The sequence below is a fragment of the Phytophthora parasitica genome, assembly GCF_000247585.1.
Source record: "Phytophthora parasitica INRA-310 unplaced genomic scaffold supercont2.11, whole genome shotgun sequence".
In the NCBI taxonomy this organism is placed as follows: domain Eukaryota; phylum Oomycota; class Peronosporomycetes; order Peronosporales; family Peronosporaceae; genus Phytophthora; species Phytophthora nicotianae.
In genome coordinates this window covers 1,393,585-1,408,387 of record NW_008648997.1, presented here as the reverse complement: position 1 = coordinate 1,408,387, position 14,803 = coordinate 1,393,585, and the positions used below count along the sequence as shown (strand labels likewise).

The following is a 14,803-nucleotide window of genomic DNA, read 5'->3' as shown; positions in this document are numbered from 1 at the left end:
CAAGTCTCGCTAATGCATTCAAGCTTCACCCACTTGAACTTCTCTGCAGTCACCAGAGGAGAAAGATCCTGCCCCGACCGACGGGTACACAAGGTGAACGAGTTCAGCAGATCACGGATCATCGGGGGACCCCCTCCGTTAGTCGGTGTCTGGGTATTGGTGGGAAGTCGGATTCAGCAATCTCGCAGATTTTGCTGATCCCGCTACACTACAACAGCAAGTTGATGAACGCGACGCTGAGATCAAGACGCTCCAAAAGACGATCGCCGACAAAGATGCCAAATTCGTCACTCTCCAGGGTATCACCGCCAAGCACTTTGAGCAGCTACAGGAGTCAGTTCGGCTGTTTAACTCGACTGGCGACCTTGCACTTCGACATGCTCAGGCGATGTAAGGATCAGCGGGCGGGCATTTGGCGCCAGAAGCAAGTGATCAAGCGCCAGGAATTCTTGTCTCTGCATGACTCCCACATGGCCGCAGCTGTTGCTGCAGCTGAGTTGGACGTCCCTTGGCTCAATCCGGCTGAGCTCAAGCTGAATACTAGTCTGTGTCGTTTGCTAGAGGAACGATTTCCAGATGTGATGAATATTTATCTGTCCCACCAAATTATAGGTATGTTGGTTCTTGTGCACCACACCAAAATGTTACAATGATACTATCTGATAAAATATTTAGGCTTTTTAGGGCTATTCTTATCGATCAGTAGCGCGGTAGCGTGCGCAACCGGCCATATGTACGACAATCTACACACGCAACCTTTTGTTCTTATCGAGTTCATCATAGCGAGCGAAAAGAATGTTGCTATAGAATTGTCATTTTTGCATTTGGAAACAGCGATACCATGGATTTAGCTTGGGAAGATACTATCGAGAGTGCCGTTTCCGAGTTGGAAGATGACGATGTACAAGGAAGGTTGCTGCTCTTTCTCGTGATTGTGAACGAAGGACTTTGCATTCGAGCAGAACGTGTGTTTCGGCAGCGGTCGCGGTGGGCTGAGCGAGTTGATCAATTGGAGACCGAGGGCATGTTTTATCGTACTTATCGCATGAGTGTCGTGCCATTCAACAAGCTGCTGTCACTACTGGGGAATGATGTCGATGAATCTCGCTCGATGCCGAACTCATTGCTCCGGAAATTGTGCTACACTGTCTGCTTCGATGGCTAGCGGGAGGATCCTACTTAGATATTCGCGATATTGCGGAGATCAGTGTGGCATCGTTTTACCGTGTTATCCACTTAGCTATTACTGCTATTCTATCATATAAGACGTTGGATATGAACTTTCCGAAGACCAGCTGTGAATTATCTAGGGCTGCAGCTAATTTCACATTTTGTAGTTCCCATAGTTGTATTGGGTGCGTCGATGGAATGTTGGTACGAATCAAGACACCATCGTCCAAAGAAACCGGAACGTTTCCTCTTACCTCTATGGCCATTATCAAGCGGTGGGTGTAAATGTCCAGGCCGTGTGTGACTATCTCTGTAGATTCACATTTATGTGTGGTGCTGCTCCTGGAGGAGCAAACGACGTGCGTGCTTTCAGTAAAACGAGTGTATCTAGACTCGCTGAGAAACTACCAATCGGTAAATACGTTATCGGTGATAACGCTTACATTTCAAGTGAGCACTTGATCACTCCATTTTCTGGTTCTCATCGAGACAATCCGAACAATGACGCCTACAATTTCTACGTCAGCCAACTGCGAATTAAGGTAGAGCAAACATTTGGACTGATGACTACAAAATGGAGAATATTACGCCGGTCACTACAAGTGAAGCTAAGTCATGTTGGGAGAGTAATAATGACGGCCGGCAGACTACATAACTTCGTTATTAGTAAGAGACCAAATTCAATTATCAATGATTTGGTGAATCCTCTTTCAAATGGGCGGGCTCTCGACAAAGGGTATTTACCTAGCGACATAGTGGTAATTCAAAGCCCTGGTGTATCTGTCATTAGAGATCGAATTGTCCATCAAATTAAAGATCTTTCACTAGCAAGACCTCAGTACAATTTATCAAGAAACAAACGTAAAAGGCAAAATAAAAACTTGCTAGTTTTGTTACATTCCAGTGTAACATGGTAATGAATTCACTATAGATGTGAGATAAGAAATTAGCTGAAGTTGATCTCCTCCTTCACGCGCTTGAGTTGTTCAATGTCAGCTCTTAGATCGGCAGCGGACTCTTGATCTTCTTCCTCTCGAAGCTCGCATCGCAATGCTCGAATGCGATCGGAAATCCTCGTCTACTCTTGAAAGCGAAGCAAAGACATCTCTTGCTCGGCTTTCATCTGATTGCGCATCTCTTGAGCTTCTTCGCGTGCGTCACGTTTTCGGAGTAGCTCCAACTTTTGCAATGCCTTATCTGAGCGCGTAGTACTGTAGACGAAATCATTAATCGCCTCTGCTACGGTTTGGCCACTCGACTTTCCTTTTTTGTCCTATTTTACTGGAGTTGTGTCCTTTTTTTTTAATTCACTGTCGTAAAATGCACTTTCAGGAAGATCAGCTTCAATGTAACCTATGATATCGGGTCGGCCAGCCAAATGCAGATAAAGTACATCGAGTCGGCAACCTCAGAAATGATAAAATTCTGGCTGATGGGGTGAATTTTGCGTGGGCTTCCTTGTAGACTTTAGCCGTGTCTGCATAGATGCTTCTCAGCTCTTTCCAATCATGCTGTACTACTAGAGAGGGGATCAATCTCCATTTCGTCCGGGGCAAAATGACTAAACTGTAGTTTGCTGATGTGGGGATCATCTTTGTCCTGAAAAGTTAGTTGCACATCAGTCCAAAATGCTTTCTGTCTAGAGACACTAGCGACGAGGTCCTGACGGTTTGAAATTTCACCAAGTCGGGAAAATCTCTCGGCAAAAGTGTCTGAAAAAAGAATATTGAGGAGTCGAAAAGGGCACTGTGCCTGTTTGCTTGGGGCTTTCTCCTTTGTTGGACTGAACAAGTTGTCTTACACGTCTTCGTTGAGCTTCTTCAGTGCTATTAGATGGGCCATCACCGTCTTCTTATTGTTTTTGTAACCGGGCACTGCAAGTGCCTTGCAAATAGACCGCAGTTCTCTATGTTCTATTTGACTGACTGCCATCCCTTTTATCGATACTGCTGTCTTCCGCTCAAGAGTCAAACCTTGGTGCTCGTACTCCTCGTCACCGACGGCCACGTCCTCGAATGTCACTTCCTCGAACAAAGAGCCATTTACTTTTGGTGTGGCTACATCTGAGGCTCGCGTTTGAGATAGTGCTGCGGCCACAACGGTTCCCATAGATGCCAACTCACTAGCCGGAAGGTCTGACGTAAGCAACGCTGTCATCCCTATTGAGGAAAGGTCTGTTGGAGTCCCTGCCATTGATATCCTTGAGAGTCCCAGGTATAGTCTACTAGTTCTGCGGTAAAACATGTAGCCGCATGCGAGGAGAAACTGAAGCTAATTTGAGATCCATAGTTAAAGTGTGATATTATATGTTTGGCTGCTTTTGTTAGCCAATCAGTGCTCGCTAATTTAACGCGCTACACTGGTAGCGCACGCAACCGCTTTACACCTCAAGTCGTTTTTGCCGTAGCGCACGCTACAACAATGTTTTTTTATGGCAGCCCGCGCTACCGAAGGAGAAAACGCTACAGCTCTACCGTCGATAAGAACGGCCCTTAGTTATTGATTCAACAACGATAAAACTCTTGCATCGTGCACTAATTGCTATGGACCCGAGGAGCGTCCGGAGTGGTCGCCGTCGACCCTATAGCACAAGTGCCGCACCAGCGGCCAACGTTACTACGAAAGAGCCACCTCCTGCCATGGAATGGAATTATTTGTTGCTACAGTCTTTTCGAGCACATTTCAGCGGTAGGATCGCAACTAAATGGCTCGCCCCTAAATGCCTCGCTTTCTGTGCCGATTCCACACCTAAACACGTAGGGAGTAATGGTTGGGTTAAAATTTCTTGTGATTTGTAGCATATCAGTTTAACAGACAGTAAAACCTCACTTAGTCGAGTGCCTAATAAGGAGTGTTAAACTTGCTTACGATGATTACGCCTTGCGTAAGTGGTCACCAAGTCGGAGTGAGACCCTGGTAACTTTTTGTTTTTGTAATTTCGCTAATTTTCCTGTGAATTACGAAGAAAAACGAATTCGTCCAAATTTGAGTGCGCATTCTTGGAGTTATTTACTCGCTGGCGTTAGTTATCAATCTACAGAAACTAATGTGAAAACCGCGCTTCTATAAACTTTCGAATTAGAGCATCCCGGTCTCTATCGAGTTTCTGTAGCAAAAACTAAGGCATGAAAACCACAATCCCTATATTTTGGTGGGAAAGACAAGTATACCAGAGGGAGAGTCTCGCCGAGTTGAACTAGTCATTCATCCTCGGCAGGACAGCTCAACTGCGGTCTCCTCTGGTTTTCCTGGCAAATTGCACTACTGTGGAGGTTTCCTAAGTCAGTCACCACGCCATGAACTCAAGTGGAACTGAGATTTAACTCCTAGAATCAAGGACAGAACCCACGATTGCTTTGGTATTCATGGAAGCTTCTGCTACATTTTTCGTTCTGTGAGACAACAGTAGACACTACAAAAAAATACCGTGTATATAACTCTTTAGGTAGAATATGACCATGGCAGTTAGATCTCGTAGCTCGATAATGATGACAAGCGAAGGCCCTAACTTTAGTCCTATTTTTTTGTCATTTTTTAAGGTGTTTGGGATAGGCTAAAAGGAGAGGACATTCCAGCTGATTAGTGATACTAGATTTCTTTGACTTAGATGGGAATACTCACGCTCTGAACAAACCAAACCAAACCAAACCTTCATGAAAGTAAACCGAACCAAAATAACGGATCAAACTGGTTCGTATGCGTTTCACGGTTCATTAAGAGTTTCAGAAACAACTCCAAACCTCGGAGGCAGTTTCTCCAAACCACCCCTTAGGTTCAAACCAGAAGAAGATTGTGTGGCTCTTGAGCTCATCCGCAAGGAATGGAGACGATAGGCACGGCAAACAACGCACTGGTGGTGTCTCACAATTGCCAAGGCCAAGAACCTATACCGAATCATGGTTGTATTGAACGGCGGCAACAGATACTACTCAGGGAGGATATTATTGTCGATGGGGCTGGCGTTGTTGAGCAGCTAGGGCATGCTTTACAGACTTCACAAGCACGGACAGATGAGAAGTTGCTTGAAGTAGCTCAATACGCACACGATCACGTCGTAAATACGACCGCAGATTCAGAGCAGCGCCTGGGGTCTCGTATAAACGAGTACTTTGAAGATGTCCAAGTCCACTTGGAAGCGATGAACAAGTTTCATATCGATAGCCAAGCAGCGGATATAAATAAACGTCTTATTGATGGTGTCCAAGATATTCATGACCGCGTGGACATCACTATGAAGGCATCATTTCAGATGTTTGCAAAAGAGTTGGACCAAAAAATCAATTCCACATTGACGACTATGGAGGGTGCAATAAATGAATACAAACAAACACACACGCTTCTGAATGTGAACGGCACCTAGATGCAGTACTTAAAGCTTCTCAAGACACATTTGAAGCCACTACGGACTTACAAACGGAGTGGATTGAGCGGCGACTTAATACCAAGCTGAAGGCGGCAGTAGAGAGAGAGTAAAAACCTTCAGTTCGCCCAGCAAGACAACTTGATGAAACAAGAGCAAAAATTACAGGGACAAGCTGCTAAACTGGCAAAAACATATGCTGACAGCATTGAAGATCGACTTCAACAAAAGCTTGATAGTGCGATACGTGCCGCTAGCCTGCATACCCATACAGAATTTGAAGAACGCTTTGTCAGCATGACGAATAAGTTGAAGTGCGATCAAGTGGCATTGAAACAGGATCTTCGCGATGATATTCAAACTAACGCGGCTAAACTCGAAACGAAGTTTCAATTGCAGCTCCGTGACTTCCAGGCCGCGTCAACTACGGACAACAACAACCTAAAACATCAAATCGCTCAGCTAACTGCAGCTACCGATCGTTTGAACGCTCGCCTATCGGCTGTCAAAAACCAAGCTGCAGAAGGAAGGATTTCACTTACAGCAACACAGACGGTCTTACAAAGAAAGTGTTGAATCGGGTAACTAGTGTTCCAGTCACCTCCGCAACAATAGTCGACCCGGTTACAGATATTGCTACAACATCTCATGAATATCAGCACTTGTCAGGCCGACGAATTGATGTACAATCTTGTGTAAACACGGATAGCGGTGACCCTGCTGTACTAACTGCACTTAATCAGATCAGCCTGGGAATACAAGCGCTTCTTCGCAAGCAATTGACGCCATAAAAACTGCAACAGACCGCAGATAAGACTACAACGCCAGTACCAAGCCGCCGCATCACGCGACGATCGGCTGTCCAGCAAAAAACCAGCAGACCACCTAAACGACATGCACTTCTGACTACTGCTTGAGATGCTGCGATGAAACAAATCCAAGATCGAGCTACGAAGCGTGAGAAAGAATTACGCAGTGGAAACTGAAGGATGTGACGCGGTTCATGGGCGAATCAAATGACTTCCGATACAGGAAATAAAAACTGTACAGACAACTTGTGCATGGAAGTACTGAATTCGCTATTAACTTGAACGTGGTCTTACGCCATTCTCAGTATGATGCACAATTCGTAGTAGTACGGAAGACAACAACAAACACAAATGCATTTTATTCAGCTTGGTCGTTCTCGTCTAGTTCGCTATCAAACAAACAAGACGCCATCTCGCGTTCCCATTGCGCAGCAAATGGCAGATTGACTTGACTTGAAGCTAGCGGAACTAGTACATTTGCTGGTACTGCTTGTTCCAACTCTGAATCTGTGAGTCGAGGACAATTGACCACATCGACAAATTGTCGATTCCGATTCAAAAAGGAGCACATGTCGATGTTGTGCTTTGCAATACTAGTGCGATAGCTGGTAACAAGCATGCCGCTGATACCGAAGTCCCTTTCGATTTGAGCAGACGACGCTGGAATAGCGTAAATGACTCGAGCCGCGATAGGTAATAGTCGATAGTTGTTTTCATCTTGTTGGCGCTTCCAAAATTGCAAGATTGATTCGGTTTTGGTCGTCGTTGTAAGAAGCCTACTGGGATCGGAGAACCACCGTTCGAGTTCTTCATCAATGCGTGCCTCATGTACATTTCGCCGCTCTACATGCTCGGCAGCTTCTTCAGCAAATTCCATAAGATCCTCAGAAAAAACTTGAGGAGGATGTAGAGACGGAAGCTCGATAAATGAAGATAGAGACTCGAAACCCGGTGGCAAATGCTGAGGTGTAACATGTTGCGAAGACATACGGTATGTTTCTGCCGAAGTCGAAGTGTGCGTGCTACCGCTAGATTTGGTTAGCATTAACGCTCGTAGCCGCTTCAATACAGCTTCCTTCACACTGGCAATATTTCGGGCAACAGCAGCTTCATCCATTCGCAGATGGGGCTGCTCCGGGTCGATAATCAACTGTTCATTGCAAAGTCGGACAATCTTAGCTAGATTGACATCTTGGTTTTTTAGTGACGGGTGTAACAGCATCTGAACCTCTGGAATGAAAGATGATTCGCGGATCCGTGCGTGGTCCGTGTAGCGAATGACGAAATTTTTGTGAAACTACTTCGCAAGTAGTGCTCGCGTCGACTTTACGAGTCGCGTGAGGTCCCGGACTTGGTAAAAAAAAGTGGAGGATCGGTTGGTGCCCGCATTTTGTCTTTGACGGGCTGGGTTTGATCCAGAATTGTTTTGCGCAGTCGAAAGACTGACAATAGGACATCAACTTGATTTGTGTCCTCCTTTTGACTCTTGATATTTAATGCCATGATCGGGTTGAGAAGTTCATACAGCTGCAGTAGGTTCATCTTGTCGTCAGCAATTCGAAATGGCTCTGGCGCTGACTTTCGCTCACGAATAGCTTTATCAATACGTTCTTGGAACCAGTCTTCGAGTTGGTCCCATTTCTCTAGCAAGCGGCGAACGACCTTAGCGAAACCCATAAATCTGTGCTCTTTGTGTTCAATCAGCTGTGTGGTAGCACCAGCGTTTGCCATTTCGCAAAGCTCTGAGAACAGGCTCCCCATTGAAGCATTGGAACGGACAGCGAATGTTGTACTGGCGATACGAGATACCATATCTGTGGCTGGTAAGTTCTTTGAGGCCTTGCGCTGCGAAGCGATGCCAAACGCGGTTTTAGTCGCAGCGTTCGTGAGATGGGGCATACACCACTCCCATTGGAGGCCAATTCCCTTCGTCATCATCCATTTGACGTCAGGGCCGGAGTCACTAGTTGAGCCATAAAAATCATTGGTTGATAGCCCGAAATCTCTAAGTATCTCTGTGATCCATCGTTTAAACGATGCACGGCTCCCGTTGCTTCTTTCACCATACATCGGTTCATAATGGCGAGTGCCAAGAAGGATCGAATAACTGGAATTCCCAGTTATTGTCGACAAAGTAAAAACCCTCAGACATAGAAATTTGGTTGCCCTCTGCGACTTAGAAGACCAAAAATCGCACACCATTGAAAACGACGCCTAGTTGTTGACTCTGCTGCGTTCAAGATGAGACCGAATAGCCTGTCGAGCACTTATATAAAGCTCTGCAATAGCTCGCGTTACGGTGTGATTGTTGATAGTCGCTCGAAATTCGTCTGGGACTACCAAGTCTGCAAGCAACTCCGATTCGTCGTATTCCCCGATCCGAAACGGGAGATTATTGTTCACTACGCGCATCGTTTCAAGCAACAACGTCATTCTTCTGCTATCTGCCCCATCAGCAATAGCACATCGTATGCGCTCTAGCTCCTCAGCTCGGTCACGTTTCCTCGTGGTTTCTGCTGTGATCTTGCCTGCTGTCAGCAAGTGTTTTTCGCCAAGGTGCTTGGTAGCTTTAGACGTATTACCAAACAGCTGAATTATTTTGTTTTCGCGACGGCATTCGAGACTACCTTGACATATCCAGCACACGTATTCCTTGCCTTCAAGCGTGGAAGTAACGCGTACCCCCCAGTCAAGAATTATCGATCGTTCTCCACGGCGTTTTGGCAGTACCGTAAATCCATCAGCTGGTACATAGTTTCGAATTGCTTGTGTAACATGCATCGGTACAGGTACAGATGAAGTTGAATTAGAAATAATACCAGTTGAAACTGGTGGTCGAAGGTCGGGCATTGGAGATTATTGAGCCATCTCAGCAATTGTAGACTCCGCAATTGTTGTAGATGAGTCCGGCTCCAGTCTCTGTGCTTGAAGACCTTGGTTCTGACAATTACCATTAGCACCCACCTCAGCGCCTTCATCCCGAGGGCGTTGCCTCCCTTCTTGGGAGCGGTGTAGGCGAAATAGGCGCTGAATTGTTGCAGCGGTGATTCAAGCGACAGGCGATTGTTGGCCGAAGCGAATCTTGTAGTATGCTGCCTACAAGTCAGCGCTAAAGAAAAAAATCAGCGGAAGTGTTGCTGAGCAGTGAAAATCCAGAGTGAACAAAGTGTGGCAAGCTGGTCGTTTAGGAAAAGGCGCGATCTTTCACGAAACGACACGAACAATATGTAACCAATAAGTGATATCGCAGTTAAAAGCTGAGAGCGTAACTCCAAACCTGAAACTCCAAACCTGACTGCTGGTTTGAATTCAGGATGAGTTTCACAACCGAACCACAAAAGCCGATCATATAGGTTCAAAAAAACTGATGGCTAACGGCCAAACCATAATTTTGCTAGTCCAAAGGTTTGGTTTGTTCAAGGCGTAAGAATACTCTTTTCTTCACGCAAAAAAGCTACAAGAAATAGATATTACAGTTTCAGTCACGGGCGTAGTCGAATGTACTTAGTACAACATAAGTATCTGTTACTAGAACCCTTGATTCTGCAGGCTCCACCCAAATACTAGCGGACCAATGGGCAACAACATGTTCTGGTACTATGGGAAACAAACTATTACTACATAAATTGAGAAAACGACTTCTTTTAGCCACACTCCTTGATGATCGGTAGCCCAGCAATCTTTTGCAGCACAAGTCCCACACTTCATTCGAGGCGCCAACACTCGGTGGTAGTAGAACGAATCAGATTGCAGGAAGCATTATAACCCCATTTGATCGGATATAAAACAACATTTTCCAGATATATTTTCCATATATAAAATATGTACTGCTGTACATTTTAGCAAGCCCTCGTAGGTTGCTCACGGGTCGAATCAGCCGAAAATGAAGCGGCGAAATAAATCAAATCGCGTAGTTTTAGAGATATTGGGTTCTAGATAGAAAATAATGGACGGATTCCACAAAGCTTTTCAATCTGCTACATGTAGTTTTTTCTGCAGCATTTGACAATCTCCACCTTTGAAATTATAGATATTGCAATAATTGACTGTATTGCTGTAAAATGTACAATCAATAAACAACAACATATATTTCCACAGCTCTGGTTTTTCGTTAGGTATTTCCTCTTGGAGATTCAATAACCTGCGTTTAGGCTGGCTTCCGGGCTAGCGTATACTGTTTTAATTCGCGTTACCAAATATATAAAGGAACCATTAGAAGCTACAGATGTGACGTATCCGCACCCAAGGTTACGGTACGCTTACTAACGGATAAGAGTATGGTACCAAATAATGGGTACATATGATGGTAAGTTTACGGGATGGTTTACGGGACGGCTCATAATGACTAATAAAGGCTGAAGGAGTGGACACAACAGAGTGCAGATATCCTCTAGACTCTAATTAACAATATCATTTTTCAATTTGCCCAAGAACTACCAAGCTTCCTCATAATACATTACAACAGAGTAGTGATGCTTCTTCTTTAGCTCACGAAATGTTCTCGCCGGATACACGGTAGATGTTAAGTACTCGCGAGTCCAAGCAGTTAGCTTTCGACATGCCCACAAAGAGAAAAATGCGTGACTAGCAATCCTGTGAGTGTTCGCGACCAAAGACCGTTAGCCCTTAAATATTGGATACCAGGCCGACGCCAAAATATGCTTTAAACATGCTACTTTTGCTCAACATTCAGCATGTCAGCCGTAGAATTAAGCCCTCCATATAAAATCGTTTCCTGCGTTCCATTTCATGCTTACGCTTGGTTTTACGCTCTGATCGTGTTCGATCTAGGCAATAAACCGGAGGGACATTCCATCTGCAAAGCACAATACGTTTGGAAATATAATTAAAACAACTTCGGGTACAATACCGTTGACACATAGCATATCACAAATACTCTTCAAATATCAATTTCCTCCATCTACACTTCTTCTTTTCGTGGTGGTGCAACATCATCGTCTTCGTCATGATCGGCCATGCCACGGTGTAGAGGAACCTGCAGCGACAAAAACAGGAAAGCAAGCACTTGTAGGCTCACCGCAATCAGGCTGAGCGCTGCCACATCATAGAACCGATTGGTGTAGTCCATACCAAGTGTCTTGAGATACACTTCACCGTACACGGGCACGGCCGGATAACCGGGAGCGTCAAACTTCAAAATGAGACCCTTCAATTCGTTGGTCATCAGGATCTCGAACGCGTAGCTGAAGATGGACAGATGTTTCAGCCAGCCCACGGACGATGGCATCGTTTGAGAGTTCAACAGGAAGCCACCAAAAAGTAGCATCACGAGCAGAACGACTGTCGCACCCAGATTTGCAGCTCCAACGCGCCTTGATAGGACACCCACGAGGAGGCAGATTGCACCAGCTGCCACGTTAAACAGCACCAACGTGAGAGAGAACAACAGGAAGCGATCTGTGGTGGCTTGCAGTCCCATGATCCAGTAGAAAATACTCGCAAACAAAGATGCCGGCAATATCCGCAACAACAATGTGTCCAGCATGGCCTTGGCGAGGAAGTAGCTGAACGCTCCGTAGTACATGGCACCAGTTTCGCGAAGGAAAATCTGACGCTCACCAATGAACAAATCCATCGAGCTCATGCTCGCAAACCCGAAGAACGTGAGGATGAAGTAGAACGCGCCCATGCGGTTCTGGAACCCTGCGAGGTCGTTCGTCACGTGATTGAAGATGAGTCCGCCGAAGAGAGCTAGTGACAGACTCAGTGCAATGTGTAGCACGAGCAATGACCGGTGACGAAGAATGTTCTGCGCTGTACGAGCAAAGAGCACACGAATCTCAACCAGCATCGATCGGGTCGGCGTCTTGGTATCATCAAACACCTCATCCGTTTCGGTCTCTGCCAAAGAAGGGGGCGGCGGACTGCGCGGTGTACCAGGCCCCGCTGGTATTCCCCGCGTGCTTGGTTCCCTGGGGATTCCAACTCCAACCGGTGACGCTAACATATTCTCTAACCGGGGCGTGTCAAGCGATGCATCCTCTTTCATGAACGGTGACGACTCCGCTCTTGGTGGAGGACTGCCGATTGTAAAACGCGGGGAGATAGTCTGTAGACGTGAGCGCACTGTGGCTGGTTTTGAAGAGACCGGGGAAGGCTCTCGTTTCATGCGAGACCGGATCATCGGGATATTGTTCGTGTCGGACGCGATGTCAAGAATGAAGTCCGCAATATTCTCATGCTGCAGTCACAACGCATGACGTCAGACATTCAGCGAGCGAAGCTAACAAGGATAGGTTCAATACATACCTCGGGGCACTTAAAGCCAAGCTCTTCAAAGTAGTTCTTGGACTCGGCAGGCTCGCCACTGTAAAGCAATTTACCCTTCCCAAGCAACATAATCTTGTCAAGTAGTAAAAAAGATCGTGCGCTAGGCTGATGGATACTCAGCACTACAATGCGTCCGTGATCCGCCAGATCCTTCATGAGTTGTACAACCGAATGCGCTGAGGAGCTGTCAAGTCCGGAGGTGGGTTCGTCTAGGATGAGAATCTGAGGCGACGTCACGAGCTCCATCCCGATGCTCACACGTCTCCTCTCACCTCCAGACACTCCTCGCCGGCTAGTATTTCCCCCCACTGACCCAATGCGCGAGTTGGCGACGTGAGTGAGGTTGAGCTCTGCAATAACCCGATCCACCATCGCATTCTTCACTGAATCAGACAACGTCGGAGGAAGACGAAGCTGTGCCGAGTACGAGATACATTCACGCACTGTAAGAGTCGAATAAAGCGAGTCATCTTGCTGTACATAGGCAGCAATGCGGCGGTATCCCTTCGACAATCGCTGGCCATCAAGCAACAGCTCGCCTGCAAACTCCGATCGTCCATTTTCCACCGCTGCAAGGGCATTCAACAGCGTCGTCTTGCCCGATCCACTAGGCCCCAGTAAGCCCAGCACCTCACCTCGTGATACACGACCCGAAATCTTGTGCAGAATACGCTTCGGCTCACTCGAAGCCTTCAAAGGCTCAGTATCGTCCACGTAGCAGCTAATATGATGAAACTCGAGCATATTGACCGATCGCGACGTAAATTTTAGGATTTCTGTCTCCACGTCTTCCATCTCTCCACGTCGAATACTCGCAGTCAAGCAGCACGAGCAGAGACATCCACACAGTAGCAACGCGGCCGCTAGAGCTGCACACGCCACCATAGCAACCCACAGCCCACTGATTCCACCCGAATCACCGCCAGAACTTCCACTACCGGACGCGCTGCTTCCGCCACTTCCAGTGCGTTCGCACGCTGACGCTGTACACGTAGCAGAGAGAGGAATAGGCGAGCCTTCGATGACAATGGCTAGTTGCGTCTGATTAGTCACCTCGATCTTGGCTGGTTTGCCACTTAACGCGCTCTCCACCAGCGCTTTGGTCATAGCCGAGCATTGAGGGCCGCACTTGCAGTCGATCTGCGCGCATTCCCCGTTGGCGTCGCCCGTGGCGAACGCGCACTGTGTGATGTTGCAGTCAATGACGTGTACGCTGTGCACAGTCTCTTTAGCTTTGAATACAGCGGCCGTGCAGTTGGCCACGCCCTCCGTGTCGCGGTCGCAGCGTACGTCCAGCGCGCCGTCCGGGAACAGCGCCTGCAGGTCTGTGGACAGCGTGCAGCCGTACGTCTTGAGCATCGCGTGTGCGTCGTAGCTGAGCCCCGTTACACAGGAGTAATCGGGCCCAAAGGTGCCGCTGCAGACGTCAGAGACCGACGTGGAGGCCAATGCGCCGCTGGGCGTGCACATGCGGCAGCCGAAGCCGCTGAAGCCTTCGCGGCAGTCACATTGGCCTGTGGTGGCATTGCGCTGCTCGTATTGCGGGTCGCAGGGAGCGCTGGTAGTGGAGACAGAGGAGGAGGACGCAGAGGAGGTGGCGGAGGCCCCAGGCAGCAAGGCCAGCGCCACCACTGGGAGCAGCAACGAGGAGCTTCGCATGGAGGAATGGAGAATGGAACTTGGGCTCATTGTACGTCAGAGGCTGCAGATGAGCACCCATAAAAAAGGCCGATCAGATTCTTGAAGATGCAAAATTTAGTTTTGACCAATTAGTAAAGACCAAAGCGAGTTTTCAGCCACTCACAGCGCGGTGAACGACTAGCGAAAAAGAACAAGATCTGGTCGGACCTTGAACATGATGCTCATCCTTCTGTGGTCCGCACTGACAGTGAGCTGTGCTGTAGGTAGGGTTGTTTTGTAGCTTTTTATTCGTTTTTAGCTAAATGCGTACTTAACGGAACAAAGTTAATAACCGTTAAAAACAGCACACACAAGGGAAAATGGAACAGGCTGTTTTCGTAATTTTCTACTTCTTTGCGTAGGAATCCTACTAGGATCAGCTTTAGGATCAGTACGCAAAGCAGTTCACTTCAACGATTCGGCCTCTCACCAGACGTGAGCCTAGCTCGCTTTCGCTCAGAATTGCTTGCATTTATTAAAATGAAGAAGAATT

The 14,803-nt window shown here is 47.1% G+C and overlaps 6 protein-coding genes across 6 annotated transcripts in view; 2 read left to right on the top strand and 4 right to left on the bottom strand.

The window, feature by feature from the left end:
- Positions 1-394, top strand: part of PPTG_22093 (hypothetical protein) — a gene marked incomplete at both ends in the record, with an annotated part of 1,420 nt that extends 1,026 nt beyond the window's left edge. The window contains 2 exons of the mRNA XM_008901700.1: positions 50-93; positions 218-394. Of these exons, the coding sequence (XP_008899948.1) occupies positions 50-93; positions 218-394 (221 nt within the window). The remainder of the gene's footprint in view (positions 1-49; positions 94-217) is intronic.
- Positions 395-841: 447 nt separating this feature from the next.
- PPTG_07385 (hypothetical protein) lies at positions 842-1,165 on the top strand (the record flags this gene model as incomplete). Its single annotated transcript, XM_008901568.1, has 1 exon — positions 842-1,165. The coding sequence occupies one exon, from the start codon at positions 842-844 to the stop codon at positions 1,163-1,165; it is 324 nt and encodes a 107-aa protein (XP_008899816.1).
- Positions 1,166-2,967: 1,802 nt separating this feature from the next.
- Positions 2,968-3,327, bottom strand: PPTG_07384 (hypothetical protein; the record flags this gene model as incomplete). The annotated part of the gene is made up of 1 exon (XM_008901567.1): positions 2,968-3,327. The coding sequence occupies one exon, from the start codon at positions 3,325-3,327 to the stop codon at positions 2,968-2,970; it is 360 nt and encodes a 119-aa protein (XP_008899815.1).
- A 3,370-nt stretch (positions 3,328-6,697) lies between these two features.
- On the bottom strand, positions 6,698-7,561 carry PPTG_07383 (hypothetical protein; the record flags this gene model as incomplete). Its single annotated transcript, XM_008901566.1, has 1 exon — positions 6,698-7,561. One exon carries the CDS (start codon positions 7,559-7,561, stop codon positions 6,698-6,700), a length of 864 nt encoding a protein of 287 aa, XP_008899814.1.
- Positions 7,562-7,665: 104 nt separating this feature from the next.
- PPTG_07382 (hypothetical protein) lies at positions 7,666-8,409 on the bottom strand (the record flags this gene model as incomplete). Its single annotated transcript, XM_008901565.1, has 1 exon — positions 7,666-8,409. One exon carries the CDS (start codon positions 8,407-8,409, stop codon positions 7,666-7,668), a length of 744 nt encoding a protein of 247 aa, XP_008899813.1.
- A 2,748-nt stretch (positions 8,410-11,157) lies between these two features.
- Positions 11,158-14,376, bottom strand: PPTG_07381 (hypothetical protein). The gene is made up of 2 exons (XM_008901564.1): positions 12,610-14,376; positions 11,158-12,541 (listed from the first exon to the last, which is right to left on the bottom strand). The coding sequence occupies exons 1-2, from the start codon at positions 14,317-14,319 to the stop codon at positions 11,261-11,263; spliced, it is 2,991 nt and encodes a 996-aa protein (XP_008899812.1). The 5' UTR covers positions 14,320-14,376; the 3' UTR covers positions 11,158-11,260.
- Between the last annotated feature and the right edge of the window lie 427 nt (positions 14,377-14,803).